The following is a 21,576-nucleotide window of genomic DNA, read 5'->3' as shown; positions in this document are numbered from 1 at the left end:
TAGACTTAAGAGGGAGGAGTAGCAGATGTTTACAAAGGCCGCGTTGCCGTCTCAACTATTCTTAGATGGTGGATCTGCAGTGCACTGCCATTGGGGCTCGGCAGCCCTTTTACTTGCGACTCCAATTTTGCAGGCTTACGCATATTCATCCTTTAATAGTCTAGGCACTCAGGCAACTATTAATTATGGTGGCAATCCCTGACAATCTCCTATGTCTCATATGAATAATACACATGTACGTGTCCATGGAGGCTTAGTGTCTTAATGGGTATTATATTCATTTATTTACAATTACATGCTACTGTACAATGGACGCCTAACGCTTCATAGCCCTTTCAGGGACAAACGTATACCAGGAGCACGTCGCTTGGCCCGAGGTGATCGTGGCGGATTTACCAGTCGCTCCCAATCTTTCTCCATTCCATCGAAAAGAGTTGGGTCGCCCCAAGCGCAGAAGACGTCGTCCAGGACTTTTTGTAGTGGATAGGGATTTCGCCGCCGCAGCATGCGGTTCATGCGCCGTGCTGAAAGGACGTGGTGGCTGTAGAGCATGGCCATTCGGTGTCGGACTGCTTGTGAGATCAAGCGTTTATCAAGGCGAAGACCTGACGCTTCCAATTCCCGAAGAAGAATGAGGCCCCGGACCCATGGAATGAGTTTCTCATTCGTCGTAGGATGGGAAACGGTGAATCTTGACGCGGTTGTGTCGAGCACTCGAAACATGAATCCCCAGGAGACAATGGCAGCTTGCATCTGGGGTGTGAAGACCAAATCGAGCATCCGTCGATCGCGACCATTTGCCAGTTTTGTAGAGTCAAGCGGAGATCCAGTGGAGGGGGCTTGTGCCCAGGGAGTCTGTTTGGTGGTCCCGACATATTGGCAGACGAGCCACTGGCAGCAATCTCGGAGCTTGTCCCAGTCTGCCCACGCATTTGCCATGCCGAGTCGCTTAAGCATCTCCACCCAAAATGCAGCACTGACATACCCTCCTGCTGGAACCACACGCTTCAAAATCTTGAAGATGAAAAGGACCTCGTCAACCGCGGAGAGGCGCTGGCCCGGAGGCGGACGGTGGTTCATTCGGCGTGGGGTGAGAACCTGCTCAGCCATAAAGTCCACGCTGTCTTCACTTAAACTCCGGCCATTTAGTGCTAGCTCGTCGGTGACCTTGGCTGCCGCACTTAATTCCCAGGCTGCGATGTGCTTTCGGAAATGGATGTCGAAGAGATCAGGCGCCTCAGGGTGCAGTTCCGTCAAAATTGCCAGTGTCATATTATATAGTCGCCAATCCCGAGCCATGTAGTAGGATACTAACATTGTCTCCTGCATGCGCACATCTTCGAGAACATCCGGGTGTTGGTCGCTGCGGAGGATATCTGAAAGGAGGATGTCACGGTTTTGCGCTGCGAGTTTCTGAAGCAAGCGCGCAAATATGGAATCTCCCACAGAAATGCCAGATTGTTTGAGAATTTTGAGCTTCTCCAGAATGTCCTGGTTGCCATGAGCTCTGATGGCCATCTCTCGCAGCGTGCGTGGGCCAATTTCTGATACTCCGAGCATCTTGAGTCCACCGAGAACCATGTCGAAATTGAGAGCACGGGTAGCGAACATCTTCGCACCGATGTCGTCTTTGAATGGCCTTCCGTCTTTTGTGCTTTTTTCGGCTTTCGGGGTTGGATCTATTGGGCCGGGCTGATCAATCGAAGCTTCAGTATCAAACCGCTTTTTAACATAGCCACGAAGCCTATTAAACTCTTTCCGTCGTCCAAATTTCTCCACAAACTCAAGCAATGGCTGTATTTCATCGGGACTTTGTGGATGATCCTGGCGCCGAGCGAGGAAATGATGCATGGAGATTGCGCCCTCTCCTTGGCCTTGCCGTATAAGCATCGCAATGGCCGGGCCATATATTTTGTGGTCAGTGGTTGCGGAGCAAATTGCCTGGAACGCCTCTAAACCAGGTGTCAAGGAGAACTCCTGTGGATCCGTGGTAGTTGCCACCTCCATGCCAGCTGGAAGAGACGATAGACGAATCGCCGATGGAAGAATCTGCATAATATCACTTGCGCCAGCAATCTGGGATTTTTGCAGCCTTTTATGATATTCAAGCGCACGTTTCGGCATGCCTTGGTCCAGAAGCCCACCCACGATCCTCACATATAACTGCGGCCATCGATCGCCTTGTCGCTTCCACAGATTGACGGCATATTCAAGCAAACTGTCAAGATAAAGTTCCCGCCTCAGTCCCAGGTCCACAAAGCTCTGCCAGAAGAAGTCCGCCTGTTCTCCTGTGACCGGCAGTCGAACCCCGTCCAATCGGACTGTCAACCCTTCCCATATTTGTAACGTGCCATTGTCACCATAGTGACGCTGGCGGTATCGAAGAAGTTCTTCCCATAGATCAAAATTATCTCGAGAGCCCGGGTGGTCCACTAATCGCGTTCCAATGCTGTCGAGGTGTCCAACGTCTGATTCGAATTCAAGCTTTTCCGGCCGAAGTGATAGAGTTTTGGTAGGGCATAGCGGATTTTTGGGCGCTTTGCTCGGCGCAACGGATATATGTTCAGAGGTTTCTTCGCCCAGAGACTCAATGTCGTAGATCGCAAAGCTGAATGGCCGTTTCCCTCGGCATGAGTCGTCAAGCTTAGTTCGGGTAGGATTATTATCGGGTTCGTCGAGTGGTGCTGGTTTGGCGTCTTGTGAATGGCATCGTAAACACCTGTATCTGGACTCTAATTGCTCGATTCCGATCGGCGTTGCTGTGAGGGTATCAAGGATCGAGACGGCGGACGGCCTCTTCAACAGTCGCAGAAGCGCCGGGCGCATGAGTGATTAAGAGTGAATGATCGGGAGAGACAAGTTTCGACGTCGAACATCCTTCTGCGAGCTCCAGGCGTCAAAATGAAAAGTAACAAGGTTGTTTTCGAACAAATGTAAAGCTTCAAGCACTTTTCTGGAACGACGCGCTTTCCCTTTTTGGGACGGCTGACTCGACACAAGGTCTGATTCGATCAGGTGATGTTCACGTGACGTGATTGACGTCCCTGTCCCTTCCGGCTCTTCGTCGACATCTCGCCATACTCCGAACCTCCAGTCTCCCCTCCTTTCTCGCTCCCAACCGCCAAAATGTTCCGTGCTACCAGCTCCCGCATGGCCGGGTATGTCGCTCCCTTCAATCGCTCTACAAGTCCCCCGCACACAACCCCGAGCATGACCGTGCGACCATCGAATTTCCTCTCACGATCTTCGGGTCCGGTTGCAGTCCAATTGCGATTCATGTTGCTGCGGGGACAAATTATGTCGACCTCTTACGACAAATTATGCTGACTGCTTTGCTCCTTCTAGCTTCGTGTTCCGTGAGAACCGTGTGCCTTTCTACCAGCGCCTCTTCCAGAACCACGACGGCAAGCGTCAATGGTGGAAGGTCAGTTCGACCCGGAATGGGCACATACGCCCTCAATTGGATATCAACAAATATCTAACGTTGGAATTGCTTCGCAGACCTCCCGTTCCGCTTACATTATGTACCCCTACCTGATCTCCGTCTATGGTCTCGGTGCTGGTGAGTGGATCCTTTTTCCGACATTATGTACTGTCGCGTGCATAGAGCTAACCGGACAACAGCTACCACCTACGCCATGGGCCGCATGGTCTTCGTTAGTCTTGCCCAACTCGCCCCGTGTCGTTTTTCGACGACCAGGGCCGGTTAATGTTTGGATGTGTCCATTTGCTGACTTCTTAATAGGGCCACAAGACCTGGATCTAAGCGACCAGCTATGAGACCTGGTTTGGCAAGAGATAGAGGACGCCACTTTCAGTTCCGAGGGTTGTGAAGCTGCGGTGTCAGTTATTTCTTATATGGTGTACTTCTATTCCAAGAAAGGGTTAGATGGGTTGGCAGCTACGCAGATTTGGAGCTGTACATATGATCAATTCAAGCGCCAATTCAAGATTGTTGCCTCGTATTTTTTTTCTCCTATCTCACGCCATCACTCCCTTGGGCTCTCTTTCAAGATAAACTGGCTGCTTCGTCGTGGAGAGAAAGTATCATCTCACAAAGCGGCAAAACTGATGTCAAGGCTTTCGAATTCAGTGATAGGGCATTATTGCTAGATCTTGATTCTAACACTAGAATCCATCTGGCCGTGCACATTTCAAGGTGACCACTGAGAATCAGAAATTGGTGCAGGGCAAGCCTCTCTCATTGACAGAATCCGGGTCAAATAACTCAATCTGCTGCCTCGGAACCTCCTTTCCTATCGCAGAAAAATCCATCGAGGCTCTTCTTTCAGTTGGACCCTCTGTACAATTTTGAGAGCGCATAATGGGAACATTCCCACAGGGTCTTGAAATTGCGAATATCTCTGAGCCTCATGAGAGACCATGCAGCGTAGTTGACTAGCGCTGATGTCATGCTATGATCATGATGCAGAGAACTGAACATTATTTTCAAGGATTCCGACACTGCAAGTCGGTGCTAACCGGACTCAGTCGATGCACAGTACTTTGCGGTGTTGAGCGCTAAAATAACCTGAGGAGAGGCATGTTTTTTTAAAGTGTTATGTTCTTGTAGGGCCATGTGAAGGCAAGGATGTTCATATGCGCGACCAGCAGGTGGGTGCGAGAGACATCCTGAGTCTTCACAATGTCTTCAGAGGCTGGCTGGGCGTCACTTTTGACCTTGGCCTTCTTTTTCGGTGGCTCCACGGACATGAGTGGCTTTGAATGAGGGAGTATCAGGGCGTATTTGCCGGTGTATGCTTATTCCACAATACAGGTGAGAGCTGCCTTGTTCGCTTGCAATATGTGGTTTCCGGATGTGTTTTCTGATCGCTCCTTCAGTTTGTCGGCTAGTCCGTTGAATTTGGCTTGCAGCAGTTTTCTGTGAATTTTGGGCGCTTCGTCGTCATCGTCGGCATGAAGCTCCACAAAATCAGAATCAAGGAAACTATGGCGTGTTAAGAGATGTTCTATTTTCTTTCTGGGAAAACTATAATCATTTACTCTGGAAACGTCAAGGACTTGGAATCCATGTTTTCTGGCATGGTTGTTCTTGAAGTTTGGTTCGTTGGGCTGAGAGGTCCAGAAGAATGGCAAGTAGGCTCAATGTTCAGAGTGACCGGAGATTGGAATTTGGGTTGATGCTGGTGGAAGAATAAGACCTGACTTTGAAAATTATCAGTGACATGAGTAAAGGTGAGATGGAAGAGAAGGGTGAAAGAGAAGAAACCTTTTATAGAAAATGAAGGCAGAGGTGAGATAGCTTGACGGTAGAAGATCTCACAATTCAATTGAGGGCGCCTTTGTGCCAGCTTCGGCTACACTGCTACTTTTACTATGCCTAGTCAATTGTAAGGTACACTGCTGGGGAGTTCTAAAAGATATTCACAATAAAGTCACCCTTGCGCTGTTTCCTGACAGATGCGTACTCCCTCAAAACCCAGCCTCTTTTTTCACATACTTTGAGTGTTTAAGCCAGTCCCAGGTGCTTACCTACATTCTGTGTCCAATAATCAGAATCGTAGACGGTGTCTCTCTGTCTCTCTATAACACACTGTCACGCCCCAGAACTTCTGATAAACCAACCCAATGCGTAGAAAAAAATTCCATATCTTAGTGCATGGCCTCATCACTTTTGGTCTCATCAACAGAATCTGAAGCCAACGCCAGTCATTTGCTAATGTTTCAAACCTCTTTTGATATATGAATTTCCTGATTGGGGATAGGTGTGCTGAGTCAGCTGTGAATCTCGCAGCCCTGGATTGGCCCCGAATGAATGGACTAGATTTCGACACTACACCCCACTGATTGACTGCTTGTCTGCTTTGAAGAATGAGAATTAAGCCGAGAGGGCACTCTCCAAGCACATATATATTGTAATAGGAATTGTGCATTGAACCCCTGAAACTCCGCGGTATTCTCTTATTATGGCTGTCACGATCGAGAGCCATGCACCCTGACACTTGATTCTCGCACATACAATCATGGATGAAGGCCAATTTACATATACTGAGCGACCCGCCAAGCGGGTTCGTCAGGCTTGTGAGCCTTGCAGGTGAGTATTCATGCCACTTGACTATTGATCGATATAGCCGTTGACCAATATCTCAGGCGGAAGAAAGCTAAATGCCCCGGGGAGCAACCTGTCTGCTCTCTCTGTGCTAGGCTACGGCAGCAATGTCTATATGCTGAAGAAAGGCGCCGGTTACCACCCCTCGAGGAACACTCGAGGGTAAATGACGCAGACAATCGAACGTCCAATGTTCTGGTAGTTTCCCTTGAACACAATTTACAAGTGACGTGGATTTCATCGGTATGCTGACTCCTTATTAGGAAGATAGAATGCGAAGTCTTGAGAATAAACTTGGAGAGGTTCTCAATGTGCTTGGGTAAGAACAGGCAATGTATATAAGCCGTGACCACACCACTGCTGACTGAAGTATCAGTAGCTCGAGAGGCGGAACACAAATGCCAGCGGATCATCACATTCCCTCTGAGACACTGTCAAGACCAAGCTCATCCATTACGCTACCACCATGGGAGGAGATATTGCCTATTGCAGAACTATATTTGCAGTATTGTGAATCTCAGCCTCTTCCTCTCTTCCACAGGGACAGCTTTCTCAGAACTCTACAAACACGAGATTCTGAGATCATTTTTGCCATGCTAGCACTGGCATCTCGATTCTCATGCTCTCATCCTAATAGGACCGAGCCTACAAGTCTTGTGAATGGTTATGCCGAGGTTTCTCGAGGCTTGATCATGAAAAGAGTCTCGGAGGGCCCCGTGGAGCTTTCAACGCTCCAGTGTCTCTGCCTTTTGAGCTTGGTAGATTTTACAAGTATGGAATCGACATATTGTATCCTCTCCTTGTCGAATGCTAACCGTTCCCATTAGATGGCAACACGCATCGCTCCAGCATCCACAGCAGTCTAGCAATGAACCTTGCGCAATGCGCCAATCTTGGCCAAGAGCCACGCACTACGGTTAGCACCACAGTTCGCGAGGAACGAAGATGCTGCTTCTGGAGCATATGTCTCCTCAAACGACTACACGGCGGGGAGTTCTCGATATTAGACATGCCTGAAGTTGGAAGGCCGCCTTTTCCCCAAAGCCCAAAACGACCAGCACGGCTGCTTTCGCCGGGGCCTTCAACCGTCGAAATGCGGCGAAGTGACATGCAAGACGAAGGAATCATTGCCTACGTGGTAACACTGAGTGAAGCATTTGCACGAACAGCACGATACGTGCGACTTCACGGCCGGCCCAGCAATGTCCCACCCTGGTCTCCCCATTCTGAATACTCGAAGATCCTCGCCTTGCAGATGGATCTTGAGACTAGAATGCCCTACACCCATCGGTTCAAGCCTGCAAATCTAGGCGACAGAACCCTAGAGGAACTACAGACACATCGTGAATACTGGGGTCCTTGGTTCTTGAACCAGTTCATGTATCACACCAGTTTGTGTCTTCTGAACCATCCCCTCCTGCTCTCCTTGAGTCTTCGCAATTTCCGGAATACCATTCCAGAAATCTTTCTGCAGCATACATCGGACTTGATTTCTTCGCATACGACCTGGATCATTCATTTCATCAATTACTTTGAAGAGAAATCGTTTCTGGTTTCGGATCCGCTACTGGGCTATAGTGCTGCTGTTGTGGCTACCATCGAGCTGCAACTTAGCTTTACAGATAACTCGACAATCAGGGAACAGAAGCGTGAGAGATTTACCAAATGCGTCAAGTTTGTACAGCAGATAGGCGAAAGATGGCCACATATGGCCCGGTTGGTACGAACATCATCTTTCCAGGAACAGGATCAACAGTAAGATGGACTGACCATATCTTTCTTATATGACAGGCTCACAGACTCCAACGCCTAGAAGATGCAGTCTCAGCAACCTACCAATCAGACCCAGACGCACAAAACCAAAGCCTCCTGATCGACTTGTCCCGCTTCTGGGAAATCCTAGAATACTCCTCAAACAGCGACGCAGACTCTGCCCGACGTCTATTCGGGGGATCTCTCTACGCAGGATCCTCTTCTGCCGGTGCAGAAGTATCCCAAACATCCCCTTTACCAGCGCCGTTCCGACTGAATCCCCAAGATGAAGGCACCCCAAACCTTCGACAACAGCCCTTCACTGCCAATGCCGCCTTTCCAACCGAGGAATACCCAGCGAACTCTCTAGTCTCGCCGCAGCATTTAACGCTGTCGAATGATGAGTTCTCGATCCTCGCTACGAATTTCTTCTCGCAGGGTCAGGAGTTTCTCCGTAGTGCGGATAATTGGGATAGTATTGGGAATTTTTAGATAGAGATAATACATTCTTTCAATTCTCGTACGTCTATCTGATTGTATTTCATTTTTTATGTGATAAATGCAAGATCGATTTCATCATATGTTAATAAAAGGACGCCGCTTATAATGAAGACAGCGCACCTTTGAACACCTCGACGAACTTGAATACTTCGGAGAAAGTGTTGTACAAAGGCGTAGGCGCAACACGGACTACACCGGGCTCGCGCTTGTCGCAAATGATACCCGCATTCTGCAGCCTGTCCGATACTGTGTGCAACAAGCCAGGCTTGAGCAAAATGCTCAATTGCGCACCGCGAGCATGGGGATCTGAGGGTGTGATGATCTCAAATAAGCATGTCTCTTTCGTAGTATCCTTCAAAAGCAGGTGCTCCAGATAGGCTGTCAACTTGATAGACTTCTGGCGCAGGTTTGTCATTGAGGTCTGGTCGAAGACGGACAATGCTGCGCAGAGACAGGTGAGATCAATAACTGAAGGGTTGGAGAGCTGGAAACCTCCGGCACCAGGGATAGGCTTGAAGTCTGCTGAGAATTAGCATATGGTCCAATTCCTACGTCTTAGCAAGAGTATGCTAGAATGGAAAAACTCACTGTTATCCATCTTAAATCTGACCGAGCGGTCACCACCATACCATCCAGTCAACCGATGACGGAACTTTGGAGAGTCCTCGCCAGCACTGTAATCAACCTTCCCATGTCTCTCATGAACGAAAAGACCACCCATCGCGCCGGGCCCGGCATTTCCATACTTGTACGTACACCAAGCAGCAAAGTCAACGTTCCAGTCGTGCATATTGAGCTCCACATTTCCGTAGGCGTGAGCAAGATCCCATCCAACGACGAGATTGCGCGCTTTAGCATACTTGGTGATCTGAGGGATGTCGAATAGCTGCCCGGTGTAGTACTGGATACCGGGGAGGAGAAGCAACGCTCCATCCTCGGCGTGCTTGTCGATATACGACAGGATCTTCTCTGTTGAGATCTCATATTGGCCTTCATCTGGGCCAATGAGAACCATGTTCTCTTTAGCGTCGAGGCCGTGCCAGGCAATGTGAGACTCGATTGCGTACTGGAAATATGTTAGCGAGTGTAACACGGAAATCAAGTGAAAGATATTTTATCCCCGAAGGCTCAATTTAGCAAAACTTACATGGTCGCTAGGGAATGCCTTCCAATCCATTAAGATCTTTCGTCGGGTCCCAGTTGGCTTGTAGAAGCTAGCAAGCAACAAATGAAGGTTCCCGGTTAATGTGCCCATAGCGGCGACTTCTTCAGGCGCAGCACCGACAACCCGAGCCATGGACGCAGCAGCCTGCTCGGCCAATAGCTGCCATTGCTTCAATGGTGAGTCTTCGAGATCAGTGAAGTGGCCGCAGACACCAATCGATGACCAGGTATCCAGCTGGGCCTCCATGTACTTTGATACGGCCTTAGGCTGGATACCCAATGAGTTACCGCAGAAATAAATGCTGGGCTCTGAGGAAAGACCTGTGTAGCAATGTTAGATCTGATAATGCATACATGTTGTACAAGATCATATCTTGGGGAAGTCTCACCCGGCTTCGCTAGCTTCTTTGTCGCGAGATTGGCCTTGGAGGGAATAATGAATTGGTCGCGGAAACCTCTCAAAGGGTCCGCGGCATCCAGCAAGGCAGCATATTCCAGCGATGCTGCCTCTGCGGGGAATACGGGCTTGGGTGCTTTAGTGTAAATCATCTTGGCAATAATGGAATGGGTATGTGATCGGTGTACGATGATGACGAAGCGCACACAAAATCAGGGGGAGCTATGGAGGAGTGACAGTACAAGTGATTGCTCAAAACATGCAGTCGTTCTTATAATAAATGGCAGACAAATCGGAGGCGTGGGAGCTGCTACTCGTGCAACCCCGGATGAACATCCGCTTCCGCCTCCCCGATCCGTCTCCATATATCCGCTTCCTGATCCGTGTCGGTCTTCATGTACTGTGGAGGATAATGTTAACTTACCAAGTTATGTAAGGGTTATATGATGATAAATTAGTTATGATGGCAGTTTCCGTCAGTGATCTACAGTTGGGCTAGTACAAGGATAAAACATCTTTCGTATAATGCAATACCCTTGTCTTCTCGTATAGGCTGTGTGGTATCTGCAAGGAGTCGATTTACGCCATGCAGCAATGTGAGAAGACTAGCATAGTATTGCAGAGATGCAATTAGACAACACAGTATCAGCGTCAGCACGTAAGATACATCATATGCGCAGGCTTATCATTCTGCTGAAATAAAACTTGCCAATCCACCCGAAACACGGATAGAGATCCGGGTCACATCCGGGATTTATAGATCTTGACTAAACTGACCGACACAAGCCGATACAGTAAAATCCCAAGTCTATCCATGGTCTGGTGATCTTTATTTGATGCCAAAATAATAAATAATACCTTGTTTGCTGTCCAACACTCCATCTTTGTGACACAACTTGTGAACCTGCATCATTAACAATGCTCGACTCATCCAATACCTCTGTCGAGGCCATTTTCAAGGAGTATGTCCATCGTGGCTTCCTTCCAGATGGACTACCCCTGGAAAGCCTCCCAAACCCCTACTACAAGGCATGGGAAGACATCGCCAGCCAACTCCCAGCTCTCATCCAGACAGGCCAGATCCGAGACATGATCGATAATCTGCCAGTCTGTTCAATTGAGCATCTCCAAACAGAACGGGAATGGCGTCGTGCATATGTCATAATGGGCTATCTCAGCCATGCCTACATCTGGGGAGGAGACAAGCCCAAAGAAGTGAGCATCCATCCACCTCACCCTCACAATCACCGTCACGGGGTAGCAGAACCCTAACAAAACAAAACAATAACCAGATTCTGCCACCTTCCATCTCAAAACCGTTCCTTGAAATCTCTTCTCACCTCGAAGTCCCCGCCTGCGCAACCTACTCAGGCCTCACCCTGTGGAACTTCAAAGCCCCATCCCCAAACGCAGACACCACAGACCCAGACAATCTTCATGTGCAGACCTCCTGGACCGGCACAAAAGACGAAGAATGGTTCATGCTCATCTCTATCGCTGTCGAAGCCAAGGGTGCCCGATTGATCTCGCAGATGCAGGAGGCTATCAAGGCTGTCACTGCCAACGATGCAGACCTCCTTACTTCTCTGCTATACCGTTTCGCGGATGGTCTAAGTGATCTCACGCTGACGCTTAAGAGGATGTATGAGCATAACAGACCTGCTGTCTTCTTTCACCAGCTGAGGCCTTTCCTTGCTGGTAGCAAGAATATGGGACCGGCTGGTTTGCCCAGGGGTGTTTACTATGATGTTGGCGATGGGGTTGAGAGGCCCGAGAACTGGAAGCAGTTGAGTGGTGGGAGTAATGCACAGAGTTCGTTGATTCAGGCGCTTGATATCTTCCTGGGTATTAAGCATTCTGATTCGGCTTCTGGTGAAAATTTCATTGAGGTCAGATTTCATTGCCCCTATCTCTTTTCGTGAGAGTTATTGAAGATGTGCAAGTATACTGACTTTATTCCAGGAAATGCGCAAATACATGCCTGGTCCACACAGACGTTTCCTTCAAAGCCTCGCTGCGATCTCTGATATTCGTACCTATATCCAGTCATCGGCTGATAAGTCGACTGAGAAAGAAGCCTACAACGCTGCTGTCAATGAGCTCAAGGCTTTCCGGGATACACACATCCAGATGGTTACTCGGTACATTGTCATGGCAGCGAAACAACCCAATCCCCTGAAGCAGGACGCTGGCCGGGTCAACTTGGCCACGGCGAGCCAAGCCACCGAGAAAGAACACCATCTTGCTGGGACTGGTGGCACGGATTTGATTCCTTTCCTCAAACATACCAGAGATACTGTCCAGGAAGCGAAGTGTTAGAGCTTTCAAAAAGATCTGGTGTGATGACTTTATGACTGTGTTAGATTTTGACTGTGTTAGATTTGTTTCTTCAAATAATGTCGATAAACAATATTGATTCATGTTATTTCATTACTTCCAATAGTGTAGTTCGCTGCCCCTGTCCTTAGCCCAAAAAATTGGACCCGGATGAAACCCATACCATAAATAGACAAGCAATTAATCCGGGGTTTGCTTTCACGACCCTGTATTTGCATTATCCTTGACACTCGATGTCGCTGGGAAGGACCGTATGATAGACGGTGTTTTCCACACTAGAATGTGCAGTCTCGGGTGTGAATCCAGCAGTCATAGTACTGTCTCACTTTCCAGGTAACGAGGATGACAGAGTTGGTGAAGATATAACCCTGAGTTAGTCTCTTCGGGGCTTCATGCGGGGAGCAGAGGACCATAGATGAAGCGCTGTGTTCGGAATTCTCCTGGGCCGATCCATGGCGGTCTCAATTACGAGATGCCGGGTCTTGTGTGTTCAGTGCTGATGCCTCACAAGTTTGAATTTTCCAGACGGGGTGGTGGTGACGGTTGCTGATCGAAGGCATTCTGGCAGGGTTCGAGAGAGCTAGATAGCCACAGAGCGATGATAGGCTTGCTTCTTGACATACCAAAAGCGAAGCAATCACCTCTTCTTCGTGTTGGCAGGCACGCCCTCACTCTCTCGCAATTCAGCCAGCAACTTCTCTCTCTCAACCAGGCGCTCCTTCTCTTCCTTGATCATCTGCTCGACTGTCTGGGTCGCCTCGGCCATCCGATGAAGCTCCTTGTTCTCAGTCGTGCGACTGTAAGGATTGCCGGGGGTATCACTCATAGGGATATCAGCCGTTGCAATCTGTCTGGCATTCTTCCCTTTGCTCTTCGAAGGCTGTCCACCACCGGGGCCACCGGTAAGGATCTCGTAGAACGCCTCGACAGGCTCATTGAAGATGATCTCCTCATAGTTCTGGCTGACGACTGTCTCACGGCGCTCTTTCATGCCCTCCGCATCGGGTCCGTACGGGTGTAGCTTCAGGCTGTGCCACAGGGTCTGGGCCTTCTCCCCGGACTCGGGGGCGAAGAACAGCTTGAGTTGGATTTCGAATTCACCCCAACCGGTTTCAGAGACTTCGAAGGGAGGCTGCTCAATCGTGCGGACATTCTGAGCGTATGTCTCGTGTAGCTTGAACTGGACTTTCTTTAGCCAGTAAGAGATGTCTTCGCCGTTGACTCCGCGGACGAAGATTTGCCAGCGGTGGGTGTGGTCAGGTGGGCAATCGGCTGGCTTGTTCTCTGGATCGAACGGGTGCGCGACACTGCCGAAGACTAGGGTTGTTAGCTTGCGATTGTTGGTGATGCGCATTTCGCGAACGTACCAAATGGTCGGAAGATGGAGATGCCCTGCGAGATTCGCGTTAGCTTAGTTTCGGTTCTCATTTCTGTGATGGAATACCGACTCTGACACGCTTGTTTGCTATTGCTGATGGCATTTTGTAGCTTGAATGGTTTTGTAGAAACAGTGGGATAGAATATGTTGAACAAGGGCGGAAATGGCAACTTGCTACACCGCCCGACAGATTCAGGCCTGAGGCAAGATGCCAAGACTTGCCTTCTCGGAGCAGGTGATACCGGATGACGCTAGCTGCGGAAACTGGACAAGGACATTCTTGAATGACCTCAGAGCTAGCTGGCATATAAGTAGCTGAGCTTCAACATATTTTTTGAGTTACTTCAGGTCCCTCAATTGCAAGAGTCAACAAACCATTGTTGAGGTTCCAATTCGCCTGAACCAGTGATATCATTCCCGGAGCTATCAAGAGCATCAACATGGCCGCCAAAAGATTAGTTGTTGCCGGCGGAAGTGGCTTTCTAGGTTTGTTATACGCATCTGCTTCCTTATTGGAAATCATTGCTAATTTGACATTCTAGGGTCCAGAATCTGTAAATCTGCGGCGGCAAGGGGATGGACAGTCACATCATTAAGGTACCTATCCTGGCAATTTATGGGTTTATGGATTTATGGATTCTTGTGCACTAACACACCTCTAGTCGCTCGGGTGAGCCACGGTGGGATACAGTCACTGATTCCAAGGAGCGTCCCAGCTGGGCAGGCTCCGTGGAATGGGCCAAGGCCGATATCTTAAAGCCAGAGAGCTATAAGTCGTATTTGAACGGAGCTTCAGCTGTTGTTCACACAATGGGAATCCTCCTGGAAGCAGACTACAAGGGTGTTGTGCAAGGGAGGGAGCCCATTATCAGTGGCCTCCAGCGAGCCTTTAGCTCGTCTAAGCTAGGAAGCCAGAACCTTCAGTCCAGAAAAGAGGGTGAGGCCCTCGAGCCGAAGGAGAGAGATGGGCAGTTGACCTATGAGCTGATGAACCGAGACTCAGGTGTGTACAATGGTTCTATTCAGGGTGGGAGATATATTTGAGAAGCTAACAAATGCCTTGCGCTTGGTATAGCCATTGCACTAGCCCAGGAATCTAGTAAGGAACATGTCCCGACTTTCGTCTACATCTCTGCTGCTGCTGGCGCACCGCTCCTGCCGGCCAGGTATATCACCACCAAGAGGGACGCAGAGGCAGCCATCACATCCACCCTCCCAGACCTGCGAAGCATCTTCATACGTCCGGGCTTCATGTATGACTCCAGCAGAAAATTTACGCTGCCAATCGCAATGGGTGGTTTCGTCGCCTCGGAGTTCAACGCGTTCCTCGGGAATAAGCTTGGATTCCTCGGGTCGATGGCAGAGAAGCCACTCAAAGTTGATGTTGTCAGCGAGGCGGTAGTCGAGGCATTGGAGGATGAGTCCACTAAGGGCGCCGTCGGAACAAAACAGATCGAGGCACTCGCAACCAAGGCCTGGCGAAAGTCGATGCTCTAGGTCTGGACTGAGTGACCTGGGAAAGCCTGTAAAACATGTTTTTTGGCGAACAAAATCCGGAGCCATCGATATTCTCGCTAGTTGATTCCTTGCTCTCTTAGGCAAGATTTATAATCCCACCCATGTATCATATCGCAATCAAGTTCAAGTTAAAATTAGATCATAGTGCCACGCTCGAAGCTGTCCCGAATCTCGGTAGTGTACTAGAAAATTGTCAGCATGATTCCCGATATTCAAAGAAATGAAGCACATAAAAACCCACCTTGTTATAGAAACGAGCCAGCTTCATGTTGAACTGCTTGTTCTTCTCGTTGATGTATGTCACATCAGAATCATCATCGCCGCGACGCTCCTTGCGCTTCTTCAGACGAGCCTCCTCAGCCTTATGCAGATCATTCACCAGCCTGTCAACAGCCGCACGATCCGGCTTGCTGTCTGTGAAGCCAGTAGAATCCGCGGTGGAATAGAAGCTGCCGTTCTTGTCGACTGCGATCATTTCTCCATCCTCCGTCTCCACAATCTCAAGATCACCGTTAGCCGCAGCCTTCTCAATCGCAGCCATTTTGTCCTTTTCGTATGAGTCCAAGTTGGGCTGCAGTTCCCTCATCTGCCTCTTGTACACCTTGCGCGCATCCTGTGTGTAATCCTTGAATGCCACATCGTCACGGTGGCGCTGTTTCTTTGCCATACGCTTATCCCACTTCTCGGATTCATCAACTGTCCAGTCCCATGCACGCTTACGTTCAAAGTCTTCTCCTGCCGCTTCTGTGTCTGCTTTGAGGAGGTTGTGTGAAGCGAATGCATGCTTGCGGGACAATGTGTTGAGCAGTGCCGGATCGGTGGTCAGACGCTGAGACTCGGCAGCGGTTTCTTTTAAGTTGCGTTCGGTAGCGGATTTCTATTACTCGAGTTAGTATGTGGCTAGGGTAGATGGTTTAAAGGCCACTTACTGCTCGAGCTTGCAGAGCTTTGAACCTTTCCATTCTGTCGCGCGACTTTGAGGCACCATCATCCACTTTGCTTTCGGCTTTGTTTTCAGAGCTTGTATCGGGGGTGTCCGAAGCATTCTCAATCGGTTTTTCAATCTGTTCTTCGCTCGCCTCGTCCTTTGCGGACTTCTCCGCATTTCTTGTCTGAACCATGATAATACCCTGTCGGTAAGTAAGTTGATAAGAAGCGATAGTCAAATGAAATTCAGTTTGTGGCAGCGTTGCTGAAAAGCAGGTAGAGGCAGGTTGAGGGTCGATTAAAAGCGTGAATGAGGTCCGCCTCACCGAAGTTGGCACCGCCCTTGAAATGCTGGCAGAACCCCAGACTTGACCCCTTATCGATTGTTTATCTTCTCCACCTTTTGAGGATCTCGACGGTGTCGTCTTGTTGGACATGGGAGTTCCACACCTGCTGTTGCGTAGGCAATGGCTTCCTCAACCCCGTCTGAAGTCGGGATTGGCTCGCAGTTTCTACACTCTACCTAAACCCTCAAAACAACTACACCCATCACCATCGGAATTACTTCGGTTCGCTCTGAGGGACTCAACCGAGCCAGGGCACAACTCAAGCTCAGCTGATGCTCTGCCTGCATATCTTCGTGAGATTTTCAACACCGAATGGAGGCCAAGTAGTCCACCTCCGGCATTGTGGAGTTCTCTCAGAGGGCTTTCCCCATCCCCAGGAAAAGAGGAGATCATCGATGTTCCTTCCCTACGAAGCGCTATTGAAAGATATGTTAATGATAAAAACGGAGCAGAATTCTTGCAAGAAACACTATGTGCGCCGCTAAGTCATACTTTGCAACGTCTTGAACAGCGAAACACATCGACGGAGCTTCTGCCAGTGTTAAGTGACCTTCTTGCAAGGCTACATCGTCTCCAACTTCCAGTCAAGCGAAGTTTTTATTCTATTTGTATTGGATTTGCAATGCGTTATTTGTCAGTGCCAGCTCTCAGGCATTTCTTAAACGACTATTACCGCATGGGCTTCCCGGCCCTGGATAATCAGCTAGAAATCATGTGGATATCCACTGGCTGTGCTCAACAACTTGACTCAAAATCCTTCGAAGATCCAAGCTATGACCACAAGCATATGCTTGCTGAGATCACAGGCGAAGGAGACCTTTTACCCCTAAATCGTGTGAGGCTGCATGACATCTTGTGGTTGACAGAAACCGGACGAGATAGTAAGGGGGAAAAAGTAACCAAGCATAATGCGTTCTACCTCTCTCTACTAGCAAAACTTGGGAGTGATAGGGTGCTTCATGACTGCTGGGCTCAATTTGTGATAGGCCTCACGTCTGGCCGCCGTTTCAGTGGGGGTCACGGTATCGCCTACAAAGTGGTGCTAGTACTAATCCAAAGTGGGCGCTCCGAGACAGCAGCGAAGTTCCTCGAAGATGTATCTCAGGTTTCCGGTGACAACCTTCCGGGGATTGCAAGGGTTTCAGCTCTTTGGGCTTTCCTTGATGATCCTATTGTGGGTGATGCATTGCCTGATTTGGTTAGAGGAGAGGACTACCTTGAATTGCTAGAGGTTTGCCTCGAGGGCATGGACCGGAGGATGGGTATACAGTGGGACCCTGAAAGTCAAAGTCACTTCAGCACGTCCTCAGAACCCTCAGACACTATATGGGGAGCATTTGACGAGCAAGCACTACCCATTATTGATCGACAACGCATTGCCTCCGGTCACAGCAGCCAACTATATGCAGAACTTCAAGTCAATGGCTGTTCCAAATCACCAGCTGCATTGGGGAGAATCGTGGAATTGTTACATGATCACGACGGGCAGTCCCAGGAGATTGTCACTCATCTCGATTACGACGAACTTCGACTTGAGGAATTTCACGCCAAATTTGAATCTCTTGAACTTCGATGGACTCCAGAGCACTCACCGATAGAATTCTCCAACTCACGACTACCGGCGCTGCATGACTCGTCGGTACCGTGGACTCCATCTACCCTCGGACTCATTCGGGCTCGCTTGATCGTCGATGGAGTGCCTCAGATGGGGATCAATACCTTACATTTGATGCAGCTCGGCTGCATGGACATGCGGTATGGGCCGGATCAGCCATGGCAGCCATCCGGATACACCGTTGTTTGGGATCGTCACTACAATGAACTCCTGGCCCTGTATGTCGGGAACGGGAACGGGGTCATTGATTGTGGTCCAGCGCCTTCAAACGGCCCCTTTGGGGCCTTGATGCATATCAAGCTCCCAACTGATCCCCACCGAACATTGTATTCTCCATTTGGTACTTCCACACAGGCTCGAAATTGCTATGGGCCTTACTACCTGGATGTAGATCCAAGTCCAGACTTGGTGCATTAGCCAAGGCAAACAAACGGCAGTTGGGCATGGATGTACAGGGATGCTCTTTTTGTATGTATTGATGTAGCGGTGATGAACATGGCGAAAATTTGCAGAATTTAGACATTGCCTTGCACATTTAACCTACAGGGTATTCCATTTCCTTTATCTAGACAGGGGTTCCCCTGTTGCAAATTCCAATTAGCAATGTCTGTCAATCTAGGGGGCTTGGCCAGCGCACCAGGCCATTTGGGATCCTGATCCCTGCACCGGCGACTTCGGTCCCCTATCATAGGGTCATGGACACGCACCCCGATGGAGCTTCCACGTCTCTTTCGCTATGGGGGCAGGATCAATGGTAAGGGTGGGCACGACACCAACTTGACATTGATTAAGGCATCTAGACTGTTAGACGTACTCTACTACGAATGGCAGTGCAGTGTCTATCAGATTATCCGTTCCCGTTCAAGCCATTAGAGCCGTTGTGTGACGATGTGCACGTGGAAGACCAGATCCTTGTGTTGCATTGCTGCAATAGCCTGCAGATTTGTAGTGGCTCAGCAAGGCTCCTCAGCAATCCTTCAGTGCCAGCACAGCCAAGTTCCTTGCTGAGATGAGGTGCATGATACCGAAAACTTTCATGTATGGTACTCCCAGTCCTCTCAGAGTCCGGTGAGGTCATTTTACGTTCTATTCCAAGATGCATGAGAACTAACGTGGGAGCCAACAGAGTCAAGGGCCGCATCTGCCGGTGATTACGGAATTTGAAGCTCAAATTTGCTTTGATCAGCTCCACCTGTCGAACTCTCCATTCACACCTGGTTATTGGACGCGACCTTCCGGGCTGGGCTGTGAAACTGCACAGTACTGTACACCGTATAATCCGGTGACGGTGAATTACGCAAAGGAGTTTATTAGTGCGTCCTACGCATTTGGTCTGCTATTTTGGGCCATGGAACGATTAGCAAGCAGAGCTTAATCGACGCGGTGGTGACAACTAGATATAGATGATGCGCAGACCTACGGCTCCCTAGAAATAGAAACAGCTCTTTGCGGTGTGGCTATAGGATCAAGTGGATGAGCGGGCGAGTGATTCCCGCGGTACTGCTCTACACGATGTATATAAGTCTTGTCTGAATGCTATCCTACCGGAGCTTTTGCGTAAACCAAGGCGTGATCGGTAGGCTCATTTTGCGTGTTTACCAGACAAAACAGACATCGGATCCAAACCTACCAACGCCGAATTAGAACTTGTAATCAGTACGTCACGAAGTCACAATTCTTAAACACAGACGGTAGCCCTGGAGTCTTTTCGTTCTCAATCTTACAAAATATCCATAACCAGATTGACTCTCTCTGTTTACTCTGTATCCAAAATCAAAACCCAGTCTCCTGCCTCACGTCAAACATCATCTTTCGCCTTGAAGCCCCGAAGATGTCGCGAGGTCGAAAGATGCTCCGCAGCCTGCTTCATATTTTTTGGAAGAAAGTGCCAAAATACTCCGCCATACTTTGTTTGGATGAGCTCATCTTACAGAAGATCTACCAACACCTCTCACTAGTCGATCAAGTTTGTCTATCCCTCAGCTGCAAAGAGCTCTTCGGCCTATTCGGGACGATAGTGAAGCACAAAGATCTTGAATTTCCACGACTCTTGCGTATTAGGAATCCAATACTGTGCGTGAACAGTCAGGATGTGCTGCGAAATCAACTCCTTCTTCGACTCGAAAATCGCCGCTGGGCCTACTGTGCGCAGTGTTTGAAACTCCATCCACGGAAAGAATTTACGAGACATTTACTGAGACAATCAGCTCTGGAGAGATCCTGCACATACTACGCTGGTATAGCTGACCTATGTCCCTGTATTTCTCTGACGATTCGAGGTCGGGACCAGCTTGTCAAGATCCTCAAATCACCTGCGAAGCCAGGCACCGAATATGGCCCATTCGAGTATGACTTTGACGATGGAGGACCGCCCGGCCTCGGCCACACCTGTTTATTTAGCACTAGGTCTGGCTACGATGTCCGAGTTGCTCTGGTTTTATCTATTATTAAGGAAACTGGCCAGTTATGTGTAGCGGCTCGGCATACTATAAGCTTCTCGTCCTCTGACGCTCATCTCACAGCTGAGCCTACTTTTGCTTGTCCTCATCAGGATCTCCTATCTCTCGTCCCCAGGAATTCAGCCGCAGAATATTATCACATGTACAAGACATTGTTTTCTTCAAAACCTCATCAGGATATCCTGTCTCTTCTCCCCGGGAAGCTGGAGCTGGTCTCAAAAGCCTGTCCTATGTGTCCGACTCTGATTTCAAAATACGCTTTGTCTAAAGACATGAATCAGGCTGTTTTCTGGGTGGTTCGAAATCTGGGAAGCTGTGAATGGCCTGCAGACCGTTCATGGTTTGACCAGTGTCGTCTCACCGGAGCAAGGTTTTCGCATAACGAAATATACTGGTGAGCTTATCAAAGGATCCGCGGAGAAAGAAGAACTATTACTGAAATTCCCCTATAGGTATCGGTCGCAGAACTTGCGGAAGATGAAGCAAGGTGTTCACGGTCAGTGGGAAAGAGATTACTACATTACTACCTGGAACAGAAGAGAAGGTTGCTTCAATATCAACGCGAAGCCTCACAGATGAGGTAGTCCAGGTAGCTGCTACCATCCCGGTGGTGCTTCTTGCAGGGTCGTCTTGAAAAAGGAAGAAGAAACATGATGTGCACTCCCCGGACAGTTCATTTCTATTTTAAGGAGGAAAACTGACTGAATGATTGTTTGATAAATCAATGAGACTTCATTTCATCCCAGTACAGGACATGTCCAAGCTCCAGCATTAGGGAACCAGCATAGAGAGTGGCGACAATATGTACATGAATTGATGCTGTCACCCTGATAATTGAAGCCCTCATGCCTAGTAGTTCGCCCACCTCCCCATGTTTCCCAATAGGATCGAGTCGTATGGATTCGGCAGGCCCTCGTAGAGCCGCAGCACCTTCTTGCCCGGTGCTTTGAATATTCGTCTGGTCGGTTTCGCCATCTTATGTTCCTCTGCCTACTGTTTGGCGTATTTTCCCTTGAAACGCGGCTGCACTGCACTCTTGGCTGGAAGCCACCCGGACAGCGCCAGTGGTGGAATCTCCGGGACTCCGGTTTTTCCGCTCCGTTGCCCCCCC

General features: G+C 49.2%; 10 protein-coding genes across 10 annotated transcripts; 5 read left to right on the top strand and 5 right to left on the bottom strand.

The window, feature by feature from the left end:
• Positions 1–324: 324 nt before the first annotated feature.
• PENARI_c013G00713 (uncharacterized protein) lies at positions 325–2,826 on the bottom strand (the record flags this gene model as incomplete). The annotated part of the gene is made up of 1 exon (XM_022633100.1): positions 325–2,826. One exon carries the CDS (start codon positions 2,824–2,826, stop codon positions 325–327), a length of 2,502 nt encoding a protein of 833 aa, XP_022486881.1.
• A 300-nt stretch (positions 2,827–3,126) lies between these two features.
• On the top strand, positions 3,127–3,766 carry PENARI_c013G06999 (cytochrome c oxidase subunit 7; the record flags this gene model as incomplete). Its single annotated transcript, XM_022633258.1, has 5 exons — positions 3,127–3,158; positions 3,346–3,424; positions 3,502–3,562; positions 3,625–3,656; positions 3,746–3,766. The coding sequence occupies 5 exons, from the start codon at positions 3,127–3,129 to the stop codon at positions 3,764–3,766; spliced, it is 225 nt and encodes a 74-aa protein (XP_022486871.1).
• Positions 3,767–4,551: 785 nt separating this feature from the next.
• Positions 4,552–5,045, bottom strand: PENARI_c013G08900 (uncharacterized protein; the record flags this gene model as incomplete). The annotated part of the gene is made up of 3 exons (XM_022633302.1): positions 4,552–4,719; positions 4,771–4,948; positions 5,005–5,045. 3 exons carry the CDS (start codon positions 5,043–5,045, stop codon positions 4,552–4,554), a joined length of 387 nt encoding a protein of 128 aa, XP_022486792.1.
• Positions 5,046–5,984: 939 nt separating this feature from the next.
• Positions 5,985–8,314, top strand: PENARI_c013G07522 (fungal specific transcription factor domain-containing protein; the record flags this gene model as incomplete). The annotated part of the gene is made up of 6 exons (XM_022633269.1): positions 5,985–6,029; positions 6,093–6,232; positions 6,342–6,389; positions 6,447–6,841; positions 6,898–7,790; positions 7,862–8,314. 6 exons carry the CDS (start codon positions 5,985–5,987, stop codon positions 8,312–8,314), a joined length of 1,974 nt encoding a protein of 657 aa, XP_022486907.1.
• Positions 8,315–8,423: 109 nt separating this feature from the next.
• PENARI_c013G02114 (kynureninase) lies at positions 8,424–10,036 on the bottom strand (the record flags this gene model as incomplete). Its single annotated transcript, XM_022633141.1, has 4 exons — positions 8,424–8,842; positions 8,912–9,389; positions 9,471–9,808; positions 9,877–10,036. The coding sequence occupies 4 exons, from the start codon at positions 10,034–10,036 to the stop codon at positions 8,424–8,426; spliced, it is 1,395 nt and encodes a 464-aa protein (XP_022486827.1).
• Positions 10,037–10,802: 766 nt separating this feature from the next.
• PENARI_c013G08248 (indoleamine 2,3-dioxygenase) lies at positions 10,803–12,203 on the top strand (the record flags this gene model as incomplete). Its single annotated transcript, XM_022633282.1, has 3 exons — positions 10,803–11,099; positions 11,177–11,773; positions 11,847–12,203. 3 exons carry the CDS (start codon positions 10,803–10,805, stop codon positions 12,201–12,203), a joined length of 1,251 nt encoding a protein of 416 aa, XP_022486925.1.
• Positions 12,204–12,858: 655 nt separating this feature from the next.
• Positions 12,859–13,702, bottom strand: yaf9 (YEATS domain-containing protein YAF9; the record flags this gene model as incomplete). Its single annotated transcript, XM_022633344.1, has 3 exons — positions 12,859–13,538; positions 13,589–13,613; positions 13,670–13,702. 3 exons carry the CDS (start codon positions 13,700–13,702, stop codon positions 12,859–12,861), a joined length of 738 nt encoding a protein of 245 aa, XP_022486980.1.
• Positions 13,703–14,039: 337 nt separating this feature from the next.
• Positions 14,040–15,096, top strand: horA (ubiquinone biosynthesis protein COQ11; the record flags this gene model as incomplete). Its single annotated transcript, XM_022633146.1, has 4 exons — positions 14,040–14,085; positions 14,142–14,196; positions 14,262–14,602; positions 14,675–15,096. The coding sequence occupies 4 exons, from the start codon at positions 14,040–14,042 to the stop codon at positions 15,094–15,096; spliced, it is 864 nt and encodes a 287-aa protein (XP_022486764.1).
• A 155-nt stretch (positions 15,097–15,251) lies between these two features.
• On the bottom strand, positions 15,252–16,238 carry PENARI_c013G09980 (pre-mRNA-splicing factor SYF2; the record flags this gene model as incomplete). Its single annotated transcript, XM_022633327.1, has 3 exons — positions 15,252–15,299; positions 15,359–15,994; positions 16,047–16,238. 3 exons carry the CDS (start codon positions 16,236–16,238, stop codon positions 15,252–15,254), a joined length of 876 nt encoding a protein of 291 aa, XP_022486870.1.
• A 241-nt stretch (positions 16,239–16,479) lies between these two features.
• PENARI_c013G07661 (uncharacterized protein) lies at positions 16,480–18,423 on the top strand (the record flags this gene model as incomplete). Its single annotated transcript, XM_022633272.1, has 1 exon — positions 16,480–18,423. The coding sequence occupies one exon, from the start codon at positions 16,480–16,482 to the stop codon at positions 18,421–18,423; it is 1,944 nt and encodes a 647-aa protein (XP_022486950.1).
• Between the last annotated feature and the right edge of the window lie 3,153 nt (positions 18,424–21,576).

The sequence above is a fragment of the Penicillium arizonense genome, assembly GCF_001773325.1.
Source record: "Penicillium arizonense strain CBS 141311 chromosome Unknown PENARI_contig013, whole genome shotgun sequence".
In the NCBI taxonomy this organism is placed as follows: Eukaryota; Fungi; Ascomycota; class Eurotiomycetes; order Eurotiales; family Aspergillaceae; genus Penicillium; species Penicillium arizonense.
The sequence above is the reverse complement of the archived record's forward strand: the minus strand, read 5'-3'. Positions and strand labels throughout refer to the sequence as shown.